At 38.2% G+C, this 20,311-nt stretch overlaps 1 protein-coding gene across 3 annotated transcripts in view; it reads right to left on the minus strand.

Annotated features, from left to right (window-relative positions):
- The window catches only part of bmpr1bb (bone morphogenetic protein receptor, type IBb), a 49,223-nt gene that overhangs the window by 13,415 nt on the left and 15,497 nt on the right, over positions 1-20,311 (minus strand). For all 3 annotated transcript variants that reach the window (XM_020925308.2, XM_055154054.1, XM_055154053.1), the window contains one exon: positions 2,205-2,434. In XM_020925308.2, the coding sequence (XP_020780967.1) occupies positions 2,205-2,295 (91 nt within the window). In that variant the 5' untranslated portion in view covers positions 2,296-2,434. The remainder of the gene's footprint in view (positions 1-2,204; positions 2,435-20,311) is intronic.

The raw sequence follows: 20,311 nt of genomic DNA on the forward strand, positions 1-20,311 counted from the left end.
TTTAAAAGCTGACCACCAGCTGTAATAAAGAAACAAATAGAGACGCGCTGACATAGAGCACTATTTCCAGAACACAAACATTACGTGCTGCAGAACTTGGAGCCTGTACCAGTTATTGACAGTTGAAATAATGATGCATTCTCTATGTAGATTAGTGCACTGGTTTGCACAGCTGACCCCCATGTTAACCCCCCAGGCTGGAACAGGTGCCACAAAAACCATGCTACCAAGATTTATGGCTACCCACATGTTTTACCCATTTAACACACTCCTAAAATATCAGAGAAGTTTAGATACAACATGAAAAAGAAACTAAAGATTGCTTTGTTTAGTGACCACTTAGTCCATATCTCAAACTTGTACACAATCCCAGTCTACCATTACCACAAAATAAAAATAAAATGCAATTTAACAATAAATGAAGTGTAACACAGAGGGTCCAAAACATCTGATCCTTTTGATTTTGAATAATGAAGAGACAGAAATTCTGAGAGAAAAAAATTACTTGAACACTTGAGGTATTTGAGGACAAAGTGTGAAAGTTGCAGCAAACTCTGAAAAGCTCAATCAATGCACTTTCACAGAAATGGACTAGAAAAGAGAAGTAGCTAGGTCTAAGGAAAAAGTCGGAACAAAAACTCACAATGATTCATTATGAAATGCTGTCGGGTTTTGACAGCATAATGTCTTTGTTTTTCAACGCTAACCTTCCTAATTTACTCTACATAAATGGAAGTAGTCTGGTGAAAGCAGTTTACTTCTAAAATATATCTACTGGAAACAAATACTACACATTTTAGAGTTAATGTTAATTTACCTCAAGTACAAATATTTCTCCAATGGGTTCAAGTTCCTGTTATATGTAACATTCTGAGCAGTTTTTATATTCAAAAAAATTAATCATTGTTTTAAATTGTTAATTGCTACAGCCACTGTCATTTAGAAGCCTATGGATTGGGACTAACATTACCATTAAAGTCTATTTACTTACATATCACACCTGTAGTTTCCAATTTTAATGTGCAAAGCAAATGTAGCAGACATTGAGGTTCCTAGGCCTACAGTATATTCTAAAATTAGTATGAATCCACAAAAAATAAATAGCAAAAAACACCTCCTCCTTATAAGGTCATTACAGTAATATGGAGTACCTCAAAATCCAAAGAGCGTGACACCTATGTCCAAAGCATAATTAAAACATAGTACATAATTCATCATTCGAGTGCATGCAGTGACAGTCCCAGTATGACATGTAGTAAGGCCTCGCAGACTGTATACTTGGCCACATTCATCACCAGCACTGGCTCTGTTCTATGTTGTGTCCAGACAGGATAACCCAATCGATGCCACAAATCCACCAATCTATAGCAATATTGACTTCTCTCTGCCGTGACACTTAGCAGAGCACAAGTGGTCTCCTCCTGCTGCGCTTTTACGAGGAAGATATTAATGGCATTCGTTGTAAAAAGGGACAACTGGTGGTTAGTTCCAAAACAATTCAAAACATGAGAGTCGAAAGGGGGGGTTGGTAGTGGAAGATATCAGGGCACACGCTGGAGATTGTAAGAATAGACTTTGCTCATCATAAATGCCACGAGTTGAGTTAGAAAAATAGAAGGCAATTAAACTGTCACCTAATAATACATGTGTGAAGTGTGTAAACCAGCTGTGAAAATGGTTAAGTCAGTGAAATTACTCCCAAAAAAATCTGTTTTTTTTTTTTTTCATCCCTGCCTAGTTTCTCATATTTCATGTACTAAATAAATAAAGCAAATTTGAAAACTTAAATAAGATTAAAATCAAAATGTACAATGTAGTATAATATAATGTATATATAATCCAAAATATCAATAAATTACACAAATGCAGAGTTTGTAGCGTTATCATCTATATGATCTAATCTAATCTGTCTATCCAGTCAATATAATTTACCTTATTTGCTTTCATTTATTTAACACAAGAACTATAGTTTAATACCCACATAGTAACCCAAACAAAGACATTTCTAAGCCATGTTAAATGTATTTTACAGTTTCATTACAATAAATAATTTTTTTTTTTTTTTTTTTTTTTTACACAGTACAGGTAAGAGTCACTTCATATATCACTTTTCACTTTCACTTCTAATGCAAAATGTGTAAACAAACATCACACAAAATTGACCTCAAACTTTGCAACCCACAACAATTCAAAACCTCACTCACCTTCTATTCCACAGTTGAGAGATGCCAGTCCAATGAAGAGCAGCGTTGCCTGCCAGGCCAGGTCCCATGGCTGCCACCCGACCAGCATCATGCCCCCTCTCTCCGTACCAACACGCTCTGCCTCTCCTCTCCTTCTTTAGATCCTCCAAGTGGACACCTTATATCCTCGGCTTGCACAGAGCCAGAGAGCTGAGTGTGCTCCTCTCTCCACTGACAGACAGCCTAAGACACTGGAACACAAGGAAGGAAGGAGAGGTGTTGAGAGTGGCCGCCTGCCGGAGATTTGTCCAGCCCTCTTTGTGACCACTAGCACTACACGGGGCAACAGCTGAGGGGGACGGGGTCTCACACACATTCTCACATCAGTCATAGGCAGAAATGAAAGCAGCGTGGATCAGGGGCAACAAGGGTGAACGAGGCTTGAATGAGGTGAGAGAGGCTCCACTGAAAGGCATTATGAAGAATGGCTACGGGCGCACAAACACAACCGCATGCCAAAAGGGACACACACGGGCGGTGATCAGGGTAAGGTCTATAAACAGTGGGCTGAGGGTACATATACTGTGGTGTGGAGAGGTATATGAAAATCCTGTGGAGAGATGGAAAGTGCAGGAGGAGGATTGTCATGAGGCTAAAGAAGTGTAAAACTAGATACTTATACAGGCAACAAATACTGACAAAATAAATATACATTGTACCCACGTGAATAATTTAAGTATCACAGTGTTGCAAGAATGTCCAAAGTCTGGCCCTGGGGCTAATCATGGCAAGGTCAGTTTGAAATAGCATGCCAACTCAGGCCAACAAGGGTAAATCCTCTGTGTTTGTGTTGTCACCATACTAAAATATCAAAGCTGATTTTCATTTTTTATGCGTCACTAAAATAACTGTAGTTGCTTTTTTTTTTTTTTTTTACCCTGTGGTCTTATACAATGTCTGGTAAAGTTAAACAACCCTTTCAAAGTTTTCAAGGGACATCAAATTTTGTCAAACCTACTTTTGATATTTTATTTTCAATATCAATATTGGTTTGATTATAATGTATATAATAACACTTTTTGGTTACAAATTTTAGTACTAAATAGTATTTGGGTATATATTTTTTGACATCCCTAGCATGCTAAATTGAAAAAGAAGTTACAATATTAAAGGTTTAGATGTTAAGGAATAGAGGAGAGAGTAAAGAGTAAAGCATAGTAAAGTGTAGTAAAGTATAGCATAGTATAAACATAGTATAAGCATAGTAAAGTTTTTATCATGGAAACATTTGAGGAATTGAGCAGAGTTCAGTACGTCAGGTCAAGCATGCAACCAATACATAGGGCAACTATAGTTCACCAATGCATTTTGGGTTTAAGGTAGAACTCAAGCAGTAACAAATTAGACAAGTTATAGATTGTCTTTATGAGCTGTTATTTAAGCAAGCAATGATTTCTTTTTGTCTTAATTTTTTTTGACAAGAATGAATGTCTGAATTTCTTTTTGAGTTTCATGATAATGATAAACATATAAATAAGAAAGGACAGTAAATGGGTCAAAAATGTGTAGAAATATCACTTATATTCTAATTTATTCTAAAATATTACATATGCTCCACTTCCACTTTTAATCTGCTCATTTTACCCAATAAGATTTAGCAAGTTTTCAAAACAGCATTCACAGTATAATCGATAATCCGATCTATTGCTCACCCGTACACCTTCTGACCATCATCCTCAATGAAACAGCAAAGGATTCAGTTCTGAAACCCATTAACTAAGACTAATTAACACCCATTTGTCGTGTGCTTTTCCTAATGGGGCTAATGACAGGGCTGAAGTGTGTGAACAGTCTGGCCAAACACTAGCACTTGTGTGGCTGTTTGGGAATCAGGTGATCAGAGGTGACTAGACCTCACACCTCCAGGCACCACCAACGTGCTCCACACTTTGGCCCAATAATCCGGCACACACGCAACCTACCCTGCACCACAACAGCCCCCATACACAACACACGCATTCCAGAGGTGAGACATTCATTTGAGTAACAACTTAAGAGGATTACAGGCACTATTAGACGGATTACATCAAGTCCATAGAAAACCACACAGTAGAATTAGAATCACACTGTATTGGCAAATTGTTTGGTTTGACACAAAGAGTGGAGGAAGTTAATGGAGCAGAGTGACAAAACAACAAATGTGGGATCACTGAAAGGTTCTCAGCACCCTGCACCTGTCCTCCCAGTGCATAGGTCAAGCATGTTTTAATTAGAAACTTCAACATTTTTAGAAATTACTTAAAGGTGCGCGATGTAACTTTTTGACACCTGCTTCCTCTGCCTGGAATGTTCTGCAGTATAAAAAGCAAAAAACAGCTCTGGCCTCCACCAGAAAATTTACAGTTGAAGTTGCGTCTTTGTTTCAGAACTGTTTAAGAGAAAATCTATGTAGGGTTTTTATAGTCTTTTCACCTTCTGTCTAAATTAGTTCCACATACCAAAGTTTGGGGCAAAATGAGTGCAAGGCCCCAATGTCACAGTAGGATTATTATCAAGTAGAAGAAGTAGTTAGTATTAAGATCTTTGAGAAAAAAATGGCAGAAGTAAATTAGTTAGCAGTAATTGCCGAAAACTACTTTGCTTAAATTGGAGGACATACCTTCAACTCAATACAAACCAATGCTGTGTGCCAGTCTCAAGCCCGGATGGCAGAACGAGGTCGTATTATGAAATGCCTCCAGTATACATTTAAGCTAATCTGTTGTACAATTACTGCACACACACAGGCCATATAAAATAATTAATTTATTCTAGTTAAAAATCAGTAAAATAGTTTGGCAGTAGTCAAACTTTGAGGCTGTCTCTGCTGATTTGTTAAGTGCGATAAGTCTGTTTGAGGCCATAGGAGCGATGTGTGAATGGGTCAGTGCACCTTCTGCGCTCCATCAAACGCACAGCAGGGAGATCCTCAGCCACAACACAGAGAGGAAGAGGAGGGGGCAGGACGAGGGAGGAGGGGCAGAGGCAGGCTAAAGTGGGGCAAACTATTTCAAAATTACCCTTTTCATAAAATCCATTCTATCGTTTCCTTTCTATATTTCACACAAAAAGAGACTGAAGTGTTTGTCATCACAAGCCAGACCTGATGATGTTGATGAAGTCAGAGAAAGTCTTCCATCAGTGGGACTGGGTATATAGAGGCAGAAAAGTGGAATACTTTAATAGAAAATCAAATGGTGAGCTGCATTTATAATTAGACAAATGCTGTGATGTAAAACACAGACTCTGTATCTGTTAGCGACGTCCACTAAAAAGTGAATGTGTAAAAGTGATTCATGATAAGAATGAGTGAAATCCTTTTTCCAATATAAACACACAAATAGAAAGCAGTGAATGTGATCATACAGTGTAGAGACACCCCAATGCTAAACTGTTTTTGGCTGGTTTTCAGCCAAAAACAATGTTTCAGTACGACAAAGCCTAGCCAATAGTGGGAGTGGGTGGGAAAACTATTGTGTTGGATCACAGAGCTAAATTAAACAGAGAAGCACTGAGTTACAACATGACAATTTCACCAAAATAAGATATTGTCACAGGAATCACAATTCACCCAGCCCAATCACTTGCATGTTATTATTTCAGGTATCAATTTATGTTTACCCTTGAAACAGTTGTATAATCATATTTTTATATATATTTTTGTTAGTGGATACCCATTTTAAATTGAACCATGAAACCACAATAAAGCTGAATTAAATTATATGGGGAAAATATGATTTTAAAAAATCTGTACATCTGTCCATGGACAAACTTTCGGATCTGATAGATGTACTGTAAAGTGAAGTTGGAGATTACATGGGATTTGTTTTGTGGTTCCTGAAAGTCCAGATTATGACCTCTCACAGTCAGAGCACTCTTAATTTATTTTCAATCACCATCTCTATTTCATAAGCAAAATGTCCCTTCATGAAACAGAGACCTTGCAATAATACAAGCAGTAATGTCACAATGGGCCATGACAGTTTTTGATTTCATTCACCCGCCTTCATCACATTCAAAACAATAGAATTCACGTCTGTATAAAGTATGTGCGAACCTGCTCGACCAACTGAATCTAGTTGGTGAAATCGCTGTGGAGTGGACATGGAATGTGCGTCTTGAGCGATCTTCCAGCTGGAGTCCATCTGACACTCAGCTCTGTGAAATTAGGAGATTTTCAGCAGCTCACAGTCAAAGGTGCTGTCAATGAAAGTTTATTACTGTAGCAACACAGCTGTCCACCCCAAATGCACAAACTGGTTGTAATAGTGAAAAAAACATCTGGGATCCAAATCTGACTCCATCACTTCATTATAAGTAATGGAAGATGGCTACTACAACTTCACAGGTTGCATTAACATTTAGTAATTTGATGATGTCATAATTTCAGATGAAGGACAAGGGTTGATCTGTGGGTAGGTGCACTGTGTAACTTTTCTGGGGGAGGACCTGCTATCAGCTTGTCTCCATGGAGATGTTGTTGCTTTGTCTGGAATGTCCCAATATGCCTTTAAACATATACATCTTGCATTTATCCAATACAATGAGTTTATCAACTTAAAGACTTGTTTTTTTTACTATGAGTGGGCTCACCTCTCCACAGATCTGACATGTAATTTGGCCCTATGGCATCTGCTGTCTCCATAGAGATATAAATTCTACCATAAAATTCTGACATATTCTCCAGCTCAATTTCAAACTTTAGTGATTCTAGAAAATTGTGTCAGGCCACAAAAACCTATTCCAGGTGAGGGAGACATTCTAATTACATTTTTCTGGGGGGAATTATGGTCTATGTTTTGATACACACAGCTGTTAACTTCCAACAATTGTTTAAAATACTTTAAAACTTTTTGATATAAGATTATGTTGTTTTATAATATTCCACAGTACCACAGTTTCCCATCCCACTATCACTTTGTCAGCTGTCAGACCCCCACTAGGTCTGAAAGAAAGAGCCTGATGAATATTCACTATGGCACTGTGCACACAGTGGTGGACAGAATCGAAGACCAGAAAGACGGATGCTTTGAAGTCTCACAGAAATGTCAAAAGGAAGACAAAAGTCATTGAGAAGAGGTGAAAAGGCTGCCACAGTGAGATCCACTCAGTCAGCCTTCTCCACTCTCTGCTGGTGGGAACATAACAGCTTTGTCACCTAGTGTGCCTTCTATTGTGCTATAATATTATGAAATATAATAAACAGCTTATTCAGTCACTTATCATTGTTAATTGTTCAGAAGTACTAATAGTAGTACTCACACTATTTTGTGTATTAAGAGTATGGCACTGGAGCTGGGCTCTAACCACTAACCATTGGCATTGATTTGCTGAACACTCTAATCTCACACCTGTGTTACTACTATGTCAGTATTTTAAAAAGACACGATCTTTGTGTGATCCAGATTTATTATGTTTTATTGTAAATGGACTTTATGATGCTATAAACCTTTTACTCTGTGTCAGTGTGGTTCTGGTTTGAATCCAGTTTAGTCCCGGGTTTCGTCTCAGTTTTGTTCTATTGTCATCTACTATTATGCATTAATACAGAGTATCAAATTAAGTGTTAAGAGATTTAGCATTTTGAGCTCTTTTGTTATGACTACCCATCTCTCACCATATACAGTGTGTGCTGCTCCACTCAGGACCCAACCTGCCTGAGTGGAGTAAGTCATAACTCAACACAATGCAAAAAGAATGCGACAGCACAAATATATCAAAGTAAAAGTAATAATTATACTTGCGGCAGTAAATGTCAAAATTTTAGCCATAACCAATTATGTAATTGTCGCGCCTACTTATAAAGTTAGGTTGCATGCACTGAGACCATGACTCCCAAAGTCAACGTGCGAACAAAACATATTTCCACATCATCACTGCAATAACTTTTATAGGACTCTGCAAAACAAGCGTGAGATGAACACCATATAAAACATTTATCACTCAATTGAAATGAATTTGAAATTACACACATTCAATTCAGCACACATGTTTTCAATTCAATGAATCTAGTTGATAAATCACAGACAAAAGTTGATGTTTTTTTCTCATTTTGTCAGCACTCAAAAAATGTGTTTACATTTCAACAACCAACATTTTAACAGATCAGCTTGTTTATACCACTCAATAATTGTTTGAATATAAAATAGCTTTCACTTGCTTGGGTCACATTTCCTGTTCAGGTTAGTGTGATTAGTGGTGGACTGCTACTACACAAGAGCCCTATTGAAGACAAACCGCTTGCTGTTTTGTTCATTAAGTGATACTGTGTAACTCTATCAGTGAATAAGGTCCTGCACCTGAAAACACACCTGTGGCTCAGGTGTCATGACACAGCCTCCCAGTGCATAGAACTGGATCTACCTCGACCACACCTGGATTTAAGGTATTTGAAAAAATACATGTTAAAACACATCTATTATGCAAAATACACTTTTATGAACCTTTAACCATGTTACAGTTTTTTCCCCTTCTCATTTCCCCCCTCTCAAAGTGATATTTGGAGTGTTTTGTGCATGTTTGAACAATCTTTAAATCCCACACACACACACACACATTTTTTATATTTATTTATTTATTTATTTATAAATAAATAAATAAACAAATAAACAAACAAACAAACACACACACACTATATTGCGGAATAGATTAGAATAGATTCTAACTGTATAGCAGGCTCAAGCACAATGTGTGTGTTGAAATAGTGAGATAGGTTTCAATCATGTACTGTAATGAAATGTATTGTTAACATTTATAATTATTGGACTGAAGCATGTGAAACTAAAATTGGCACCTCCTCTCTTTGAGCAAAAGTGAACTGAGGTGACTTTGTCTTTTTGCACAATAAAGTAAAAATTTGTGTTATTCAATCACACAAGTTGGACCAGAGGCAATACATTTTACAATATCGAACCCTGTCATTTTTACACACATTTATACATTTTATAACAGTGTCTGTGTCCATCTAATTGAGGTCTCCATACATTCTGCCAATGGCTAATTGCTTAGACCGTTTTACTTTTCAGCAGCTCACTTTATAACTGGACTGCAGTCTATTGCGTAATAACTACACATGTTGCAGGCCAAGTGTTTGTGAAAAATACTGCTGTAGTGTGTGAAAGCTTAATAAATCACTTTTTATATGTCACAAAGGGCGTGTTCTTACTTGATCCAATAGAAGAGAACTCTGGAGCGCTTCCGGCTAAGTACGCTTGTTTTGAAAAGATGTGAATGTGCTAGCAAACCACATTCACACCAAACAAGCATGCATCTGGTCCATTTGAATGTGAGCTAACAAAAACATACACACACACTTAACAAGAGCAAGTGAAAGAAATGAGACTACAGATGAGCTGACGGTTTAGAAAAACACACGTGTAGTGCTAAACTTATCAAGCTAATTAAACAAGTGCTCAAAGTGCCATCTCTCTAATTTTATTACGTTCTCCTGTCCTAGCACAACACTCCATCTCCACCGCCATTTTCCATCCATCTCCTTCCATAAACACCATCACAGCAGTCCTCCGCCAGCATCACCAGGTTGAAGTCAGTTGAGGAAGTAAAGCCATATATTTTTTGACAATGATAATGAAAATTAGCTTATACGATGAAATATGACTACTATAGCTGGTAAAGTTGGAAGTGGAAGTGCAAGCTGCGTAGTGATCTTGTCCACATGGCCTGTGTTCCGGTGGGATGGGGGGAAAGCACTGCTCTTCTTGCCAAGTCAACCAGGAGCATTTAATGAAGGGATTGTAGCCAAGCGGTCGGGGCAGACACAGCCAGTCCGCCGCTCTAATTAAGGGGTTCCTCTGACAGTTAGACAAAGCAGACCACGGGGGTCACCACGCTGGCTCGCCAACCTATCCGTGACCCTCACACCTGCCTGGTCGCATTACAACAGAACATGTGAACTCCTGCTATACCACACACAAGGAACAGGGACCTATAGTCGGCCATGTGATTCAATGGAGCTCTTAAGAACAACTTCTAAGACATTGTATTAATCTGTTCTTGAAAAAGGTGATTTTTTTTTTTTTTTTAAAACAATTGAACCATGACTTTGCACTTAATAAAGAGTTTGCCGACTAGGGCCCCATATGCTGGAGTGTCAAGAGTTCACAGTCTCATTCCAGGGTTTATGCTGGAAAAACAAAAGATCAACCTAGCGTGAGATTTAGCACTGCCACTAACAAGATGGATAGTTGCCGAGTGCCTCCACCTGTCTCCAAGCCTAATTAGTCAAGCTAGCTTCGTAATGGCTAACAACAAACTGGACGGTGCACAAGAAATGAGGAGATTTCCCAGCAGGGTCAACACAGCAAAAATAAGCTCCCTGAATAGCTGCAATTAATTTGGTCCTTTGTGTATACCAACACTTTGGAAAGGCACCATTCTAGTCCACTTTTCCTTCTTGATAATATGGATGTCAAAATTGTTTGGTTAAATGCTAAATGTGGTCATTTAGATTACAATATTATTATAGCAAGAACTAGCAGTTTTAGAAGAAAAATTAAGTAGTTTCAAACCAATCTGATGTAAACCTTAAGGTAAACAGTTTGTTTTTTTCCCCAGCATATTTCAAATTAAGTAAAAAAAATTGGTACAAACTAGAGAAAGGGTATTCTCACTTTTGAGAAAAGATATTCTCACTTTTCACTTTTGTTTGGTCCTGGTGTCAATAATCATGAAAAATCTCAAATAATGATTAAAAAATGTAATGTTTCTTCTCACAATATATGTGTGAAGTTCTTTATTAAACCATACCATTGCACCATTTCTAAAAAGGTGCTGTATGTTAGTTGTTAGTTACAAAAACATGACATTTAGAATGAAAAAGAAATAGGAAGTGTATAAATTGCTTCCCGACAAATTGAAAGACTTTCTTGGAATTGTTTCTGTATTTACCATCTCAACAGGGTGATGTGTGCAAGCGTGCGTGTGCGTGTGCGCGTGTGCGTGTGTGTGTGTGTGTGAGAGTGTGAGAGAGAGAGGGATGTGTCAGTGGAAGCAACAGGAAGCATCCAATAAAGTGTGCACATCGGACATGCACATGGACTGTGTCAAACAGTCACAATGTTTTAACCAAACAGTGTCAAGCCACAGAGAAACAAACTGATAAATGTGAGGAATGTACAGTGGAGAATGATCTACTGAGAATATAAGGTTAGGGTTTTCTAAAATGTGTGGCTTGTTTATAAAAATGAAACAACTTAGCGTGGAGAATGAATAGCCTAGTTGACAGGTTTGTTTTAGAACATTTGGTACTTAGTGGGGCAAACTACAATATTTATTACATTACTACACTGTTTCCTTGTTTTAAAGCTTTTTGTTGTCCCCATCACATTACTGTTGGGAGTTTTTTGTTGTTATGATCAAAACAATTGTCAAAAAATTACTAATTGTTCTTACTTTTTAGGCAATTTAGGTAACTACAGTTAAATTTCAATTTGGGGTTGGTTTTATAGTTATCAAACAATATGGCTTTATGAGATTTGAAAAACTTTACTAGCCCTGTCATGATAAATAATATATCACTCAATACATGACAGATGGAACAATAACTTTTGAGAATAATAACTTTTTCTGCTTTTAAAACAATATTGTACATTTAGAAAACCTTTTGTGGATAATTCTGCTGTATGACTTGGTTTCAGTATTATCATATATCATCTATATTTACTTTATTACTTTGTTATTGTGACAGGCCTACATTTTACGGTGTCAGAACTTAAAATTGGGGTTGTACCTAGAAATGGGGGTTTTCTCTATGACTGAGCTCTTGTTTACTCTAAGTTGTTTTATCCAGTAAAATGCTATTCACCTCTTGGCTCACTGTTCGTCTGTAGCTTTAGCAGCCCAGGCGCTACATTGTGCACTCCTCTCCGCACCAGTTGGCACAGACAGGTGGGGCTGAACTACACAACTCACTGGCCATGGATGCCCTTTACAAGCTGCCCGCTCATTAGTCTCTGTGATTAATGATGTTTGGATAAATACACTTTTTATGGCCTTATAATGTGGTGGAAATGAATAGTAGGGGTTGGTCCGGTGCATCTGGTCAGACTACCTGCTCCATGGCCAAAGCCTGATCTAGAGCAGGACTAGAAGCAGCACAGAATACTTTCCATGTGCAGGACCTCGCCCCCACGCCCCTCCCTCCCCTGCTCAAAGCTCTTTTGTGTGTTTACGAGGCCTGTGAAACCAGTGATACAGTTCACAAGTGGGCATGGGCTTTAGGTGTTTGTGTTACCAGAAATGTACCTAAACATTTCTCACTTGAAAAAGGAATATACCTGACGTGAAAACTTAAAAGTCATTTTGTTTTTGACTTCAATCATCAGTCTTTGCTTTGTAAAATAAAGCATTGTAGTACTAGATTTGACCCCCCATCCATCACAACCCCTTAGCAATTTATTACATGCACAAAGTAATTTATTTCAACAACAATCACACAAACAGCAGGGGCCACAGCACCAAGCCATAAGACACTGATAAACAGATAGCATTAGCCTAACGGCCCATTTAGCACATGACTGGGGTTTACTAAATTAAGTCAACTCCTAAATAAGAAAATTAAATGAAGTGTTAGATTTGTGGATGGTGTGGAAGGACACATAGTGGCAGCAATGTGCAATAACATTCAAAACCAGGCCAGATTTAAACATGTCTTATTATGCACAAAAAAACAAAATCGGAAGAATCAGTTAAACTGACATTCAAACTGGCAAACAGATAACAGAAAACAGTTGTGTATTTGCATTTAGGGAATTTACATTATGGATTTCTGCTGTGTGAAAATTTTAAATATTACTACAATTCAGCCTATAAACTCCATAGAGAGAACGTGAAAGTGATGCAACTGTATATGTGCGTCACATTCTGCGAATACAATATTTTTTTAAGTTACGACCTCTATATATCCTCTGCATTATCTCTGTGGAGTCTAAAGCAGATGAGAGTTCTCAGTTTTCCTGGAGGAGGTTGTGAGAGTGTTAAACCGTGTGTATATGGGGCTGATGGAAAATCCAGGGGCTCTGCAGTATTGGCAGGGATGCCCCGTCTGTACTTTGCTGGCTGACCCAAAGCCCATTTGTCCATCATGCGCCCACTCTTTAATTAGGAGAAACAGTCCGAAGAGGGCAGAGGCAAACGCCAGCATGTTTACAACTGTGTGTGTCTCATTTTTCTGGATAATGCACATGTGGGAAAATTTGACACCTGTTTCTTGGCTTCAGCCTCTGTCTGAGCAGCTTTGAAGCAAATGTTTGGAGAAAAAGATATAGAGCTTTTACAAAGTTATGCTTTAAAAATACACAAAGTACCACAAAGGAAAATATAAAGCACTCATGGGTAAACTGTTGAGAGTATTCATAAAAGTGACCAATAAACATCTTATAAGAAGATTACTTTTATTAACATTCACAGACTGGAGACAACAAAGACACATTTGATGTTAACAATGAGTGTCTGTGAGAACACACAACAAACAATAGAGTAATGGCTCACATGTGTGGCAGATACGCAGCACTTTGCACTAGTGTCTATGGATTCTTCTCAGAGTCAGGTCTGCTGACACTGTGAGAACAAATCAACTTTTATCTCACTCCAAACCACTCAAATGAGCTGCAGAGAGAGAAATGCATATAGTTTTAGATTGAGTACAACCATGTTCTTTCAGATGACTCGTAAACACATGCTTTGCTATTTAAATTCGGTAGATTTGAATATAATGACTATATAGTTTCAAATGAATGGTGTATTTATTAGGTGGCTATTCTGACATAGCCCAAACACAATAGATATATCCTTTGAAATTAGAAAATTAAACATACTTTATCATTTTACCTCATGCATGGACTATTATTTTAGAGGTGTTTTTATAACATTTTTTGTAAGGCAACCTCACTTTTTCATTGTTTAGTTATAACATATAGTACTCTTACCAGTCTTACCAGCTCATTAAAACAAAGCTATTTACTGCTTTTTATAAAGAAATACAATTAATATTATGCAGAATTGAGTTAAGCATTTTGGCCCATTCCTCCACAATATTTTCTGTTTCTCATGAGGCCCCATGGAAAAAAATAATTGCCCACCCCTGCTATACACTATACTTAACTCATTTAAAGATCATAATTGAAGTAAAACCTTTATAATAACTTACATTTTGTATTGTAGGCCAACAATTACTTTTCTTGAGTTTAACTATCAAGTACCAACTCATCCAGTGTTCAGTGAGTGTATGCCATAAATTTGCCCAACCAATGACTGGTTTTGTGTTCAATACAGTCTATAAAATTGCTAATGACTTTTCAATGATGTATGATAATGACTAGGCACAAAGAATGGACTATACTGAAACAGAACTTCTACTGTGTTTGCATTAGAGCATTCTCACTGGTGTCTGCCCTCTCATTGGTCTGATCTGAGCACATTTCTATCCCTGAGGACCATTAGCCTTTCCTAACGCCATCGCTTGTTTTCCCTGTTTCAATGATAATGTGATGAAAACACAGGAAGCCGGCCATGGGTGGGAGCGGCGTGTGCGGTCTGGATCAATGCCCTGCGCGCGTGTGCTCTGCGAGGACATAGGTGATGTCTTAACTCCTCTCCCCTCTTCCAAGGCTCTTTACCTAAGACAGGCCGTCAACTCTCCGTCCCGCTAATGTATCTCAATGCAGCGTCACGATCCGCGGCTGGTCGATAAATCCTGGAAACGCTATCCATCTACTGAAACATCACTCCTTCACTTACTGTAAGAGTGTGCTTCATCTGCTGACAGGGAGAGGAAGACAACACCAGACATGGGCGCAGATATGACCAAGCAACATTGCACATGCAACCACACAGCCACCTCCACCGACTAAGATTGCACTCAACAGACCGCCCGGCTGAATTAGGGATAATATGAGATGCACTATTTTGCTTAAGGAATGAGAAGTGAGCGGCAAAAAGCAAAGCTAGATGAAATATAGTAATGGGTTTTAGTTTTAAATTATCTGAAATGATACCTTCAGTCTTCACTGTGACATTTGTGAGTCTGGGTTATGATGAAAAATAAGCAGGGCCATTAGTGCTGGACACAGATTATATATAGTTGCGCAATTTAAAAAGAGAGTACTTCAGAAAGAGACCACAAGAGCAATTGATAAAGGTTAATGTGTTCAACTACTGTCCTTGGCGACGCTGGTTATCGATTTGGACTTTTGATAATTTTAGCAAATTTCTTAGGTGTCTAAAAAATAATATATTAAGTGACTATATTTTACGTGATTTATGACTGATCTTTTAAACTCTGAATGATCAAGTAATATCCTAATTTCTGAAAATCTAGTCAGACACTGAAAATATGATGTATGCCAAAAGAAGCATGGAGACATTCAGTCCTTAATCTGGCCCTAAAATATGTGCTTAAAACAAGAATTTGTTTTTAAATTGATATTGTTCTGACTGCAAATGTGATTATTGGAGACAAACATTATAGAAGAATTGATAGCAGTTTTTAATCTGCAAGATATTAGTTCTCATGATGACAGTTTATCAGAACCAATGTTTCCATAGCACAGACACAAGTGAGGACACATGCCAGATCAGAGGATAGTGCCTCCATAGTCTGCAGCAGCTGCAATGAAACAAAACATTTGCTCAGGCCAGATTCAAGCTTGCATTTCACACACATAGAATGTTTACTCAACTACACTCATTATCTGTATAGTCAGATTTATACATTGAGGTGGTATTCAGACAAGTAGACCGATTATCCAGTTGTATCCAGACTGTGCTACAGTCTCACAGTCTTCTTGCTCATGTTTTGGTACCACAATTTATTCATCTGCCTGTTAACTATATTTACATATTTACATAGCAAGGAAACAATGCAAGTTCCCATGTGTGGAAAGTGTGACTAGAACAATCCAAACTATAATAGAATATATTTTAGATAAACTTAGGTCACACACACGTGCTGCAGCACAGGTCTAAATTAATTGGCCCTTGTACAGTTGAGTGTATGGCTGGTGTCTATAATTAATGGCGCCAGGGGTCCTGTGAGAGTGGGACAGCTGTGTGTTTTGTCTTGTCCTGGGACCCTCTGTGTCACACCTCCGGCTCAGATCCTCTCTTCTTGTGCCAGAACACCAGTGCACCCCTCATGCACACCCCATGCACCCCCCATGCTCCCCCCATGCCCACCCGCAGAGAACAAACACCACTGTGCCCTCACAACGTGCCCCTGTGCCCATGCCAGAGCATGGGCGCTGCCAACGCTTGTAACCGGAGAGCCTGCCGCCAAACAGCTGCTGCCACTCCATCCTGCCTCTGCCACAACTGTCAGTCCGTGGAACAAAGTGAGAATGCCCCAGCCCCCTCCTCCCTCTGTGTTTCATGTTAGCCCTAGCATCTCCGCTTGTACTACAATCCATCATCACGCCTTGCTCTTTTATTTAATCTTGCAGCACTGTTGGCGTGTTGTGAGACGTATAATCCTGCGTGCTGCCCATTAAGCGCTACAGAGAGCTCCATTTAGTGACCAAGGCCACGGCGGCACTCGTCTTCACACAGACTGATGGGGATTTCATAGGCCCTGTTGTCCCACTAACAGGTGTCAAGCTAACATAGGTACTGCTTGTTTACTACGGCTGTATATATAGTGTACTTATACATACTTCTAGGAATAACAGCACTTTCCAAAACATGTTTAAAACCAAATACCAACACACAAGTTATGGTGATCATCTAGTGCATGGCTATTCGGGATGGGCATTCGATGAAATTTTCTTAATCGATCGTCGGAAGAATTAACGATCGATTATCGATTAATCATTAACGTTTTTATATTAAAATTATCATCATTATTATTACTATCTGCACTACTAATCTGCATAAATAAATTCAACTTTACGACATATAAACCGTAATGACTCTAGAGCCACATCAGCCCGTTTTAGATTATAATGTGTTTAATTCAGTTTTGCGCAACTCTCACAGAAACGAAACTTAAAACCGCATCGCTAATTTACATAAACTAAGTGAAGATAAAACTACAGCTCTTGTGTCGCTGATGCGGTCAATTTCTGTTGGATTAAAAGACATGATTCAGTGGAATACAGGTTAGTGTGACCATATTTGCGTTTGTCAAAACCAGGACACAGTACGGGGGGTGGGGACTCGTCATCGACATTGAGCGACTCTCACCCAACTTTTTCCCACTGGACACCGAAACATATGTGCTGCTTTGTTCACTGTGCACATGGACTCACACTTGTCCCGAACGCAACGGAAAGCGTGGAATTTCTTGTACAAGTCATCGTTTAATACACATTTGTGCTTCGGTACGTCGTACGACTGACCGACAGTGTGTGTGTTTGCTCGCTCCTTCTGAGTGCAGAGACACATGTACGGAGCCCTGTTTGGTCACACTACACACAGCAACCTACATTCGGTTTGTCGATTAAAATGAACATAATCGATGAAATTCTTAAAGATCAATTATCGATTAATCGACTAATCATGCCCATCCCGAATGGCTATTAATTATTAATTGATGTAACTGTAAAACAAACCAGAGCACTGTATGTCTTGCTGAATGTCTCGCTGCACTCTTCATCTTCTTTCACGCTTACAGCTCCTGTCTATCAGCCAAACTATATAAATAAAATCTCTACTAATAGAATCATTTGCCTGGGTGTACAAAAATAGTCTAAAAATGTTAGTTTTACTGGAATACTCTAGCACATGTGGAAGGAGCAACAATTTATGATAATGGATAGTGGCATTCACCTTCAGCCTTTTTTCTGTTCACTTAGCAAAGGTACACTGTCAGCATGAAGGAGTGTAAAGAGGCTCATCATCTTCAAACAGGAGACGATAAAAGAGCCATCATCCCAGTTTGAAAAGCCTGGAGAAAATATATGGCGATAAATGTACTAAAACATCCTTTTATAGCTCATATGTGAAAATGTAACTCAAACAGTCTGTTACTACAATATTTCCAGGGAGGTGCACTCAAGAAATTTATCACATACAAATATCTATTTTATTAAATTGCTAAAGTCGTCTTGTTTACTGCTTATTGCTTATATTACATTTATTGATAAACTATGTCTCATGGCAACTCTGTTTACTCAAGTGAGATTTTCAAGATATTACTGGAGTTTACAGTTGTTCTCTACGGCCTCACCTGTTCATACCGTACTGAATTGTACATAATGTTGTTTTGTTTTGTTTTTTTTGTTTTTTTTGCAAATCCTGACTAATTCTCTCCCCAGGCTGACTCCTCTTCACTCCTCTTGGCTCCTCACTCACACATAGCTCGAGCGCACTGACACTTAATAAGGCACTGACAGGTGCTTTTGACGGTGCACCTGAACGCACCACCATGTGTGGGAGTGAAAGAGCCTCAGACTGGAACGTTTAAAGGAGCACTTTAAAGAGGAAATCCTTTCTGCCTTCTGACAAAATGTGTGAGAACAGCTCAAGATGGTGAGAGTCATATAAACCACATTTGTGTATATTCAAATGTAGATTTTATTGTTCAGTTTGAGTATTGTTGTAGTAATTTGCATGTGATGTACTCTTCCTGACACATACAGGGGTAAACAAGACTATAAACGTGAGGCCCTAGGGTTAACCATGTATTGGGATACAAATTGCCTTGGATTTACAAGTACTGCTCTTGTGGTAAGCATGTGGTTACAACATGGGGAGATGAGACAGTGGTGGAGTAAATAGTTGTAGTTTGTGATTTACTTTGAAATCCTTAGACATGCTTTTAAATCTCAAGAGTAAGTAAGACTAATAATGAGTAAGGATTAATAAAGAAGTTGTTAAAAAATATTGATCTGCAATATTTTCAAATTGAATGATTTTTTTCTTACTATTAAATGCAAATAGTATTTAAACTTAATTTCATGAACATTAACTAAGAACATTTGAACACTAAGCAACTGTTAGTCTGTGGAATTAAACTGTATAAAATTGTTACATTTATTGAATGGCTGTAGACCTCGCCATTTAAAAAGACCCAGTTTGATCACTGACAGTACGAACGATGTGATATTGGTACAATACAAATTTATTAACTGATCAGTTAACAAACTAAACATCCGTGTCCTATAAGACAAATGTATTATAGTATTAAGAAACATTTTTATTTACCATTTTTCACAGTATGTATATCTGTATGGTATACAAACTCAAAACCCATTCCATGCCTAAGGCAGATCAATCTAGGATTATATACAAATCCCTCCTTCACAATAAGTCCTCCAGTCTTTTGTCTCTTTTCCCTCATTGTAGAAGAACCCATAGAAGAACAGGTGAACACCTTTCAACAACTGCAAACCGCAAACACCAAGCTAAGTCCAAGGTTGTCAGACTTTTCTCATATGTATTTGTTTAGTTCAGCGAGAGTGTCCTGGGCTGATCCTGTATCTGGCATCAGAAGGTGTGCCCATGAACGGAATGGAAAATCAAAACAGTACAGCAGGGGAAAGCTGGCGCAGGCTGCTCATTGGACATCACAGTGAAAGGGGCGGGGCTATGGAGGGTTGAAATAGCTCACAAATATGAGTGATAAGGTGAGTGACACATGTTCATGGAGTAGAGCTTAGGGTCAAGTACAACATTATGGGTTAAATAATCTTTATTACCTTTATTAATTCTTACTTATATTGATCATTTGGAGCCAACAACTATGGACATTAGTTAAACAAGTTAACACAAGTATATTGAATAAAGTAGCCTCTAGCCAGGTACAGAATCTTTTCCAAAGTAAAGTAATTTAATTTTAAACTCCGAATAAATATTATATTATATTATAAACAGTGAGAGGGCAAAGAAACAAATAGTATTCTCTTTTACTTCTTGTTCCTTTGAGCTGATGCTACTGTAAGATAAGCATTGCCAAAACACTGGGAAGATTTTATTTCTAGAACACTTAAAAAACAACACAGTGAACCAAAGCTTAAACATTTCAAAACAGGTCCATTTTAATCACAGGTACCAGAAACTTCAATCACTCAACTATCCTGTTTTCCTTGCAGTTTTAGGTCTTTTGTCTTGAGCTTGGAAAAACTCCTAGGACAAAA

The sequence above is a fragment of the Boleophthalmus pectinirostris genome, unplaced genomic scaffold (assembly GCF_026225935.1).
Source record: "Boleophthalmus pectinirostris isolate CB_2022bp ecotype Guang Dong unplaced genomic scaffold, ASM2622593v1 HiC_scaffold_18, whole genome shotgun sequence".
NCBI classification, from domain to species: Eukaryota; Metazoa; Chordata; class Actinopteri; order Gobiiformes; family Gobiidae; genus Boleophthalmus; species Boleophthalmus pectinirostris.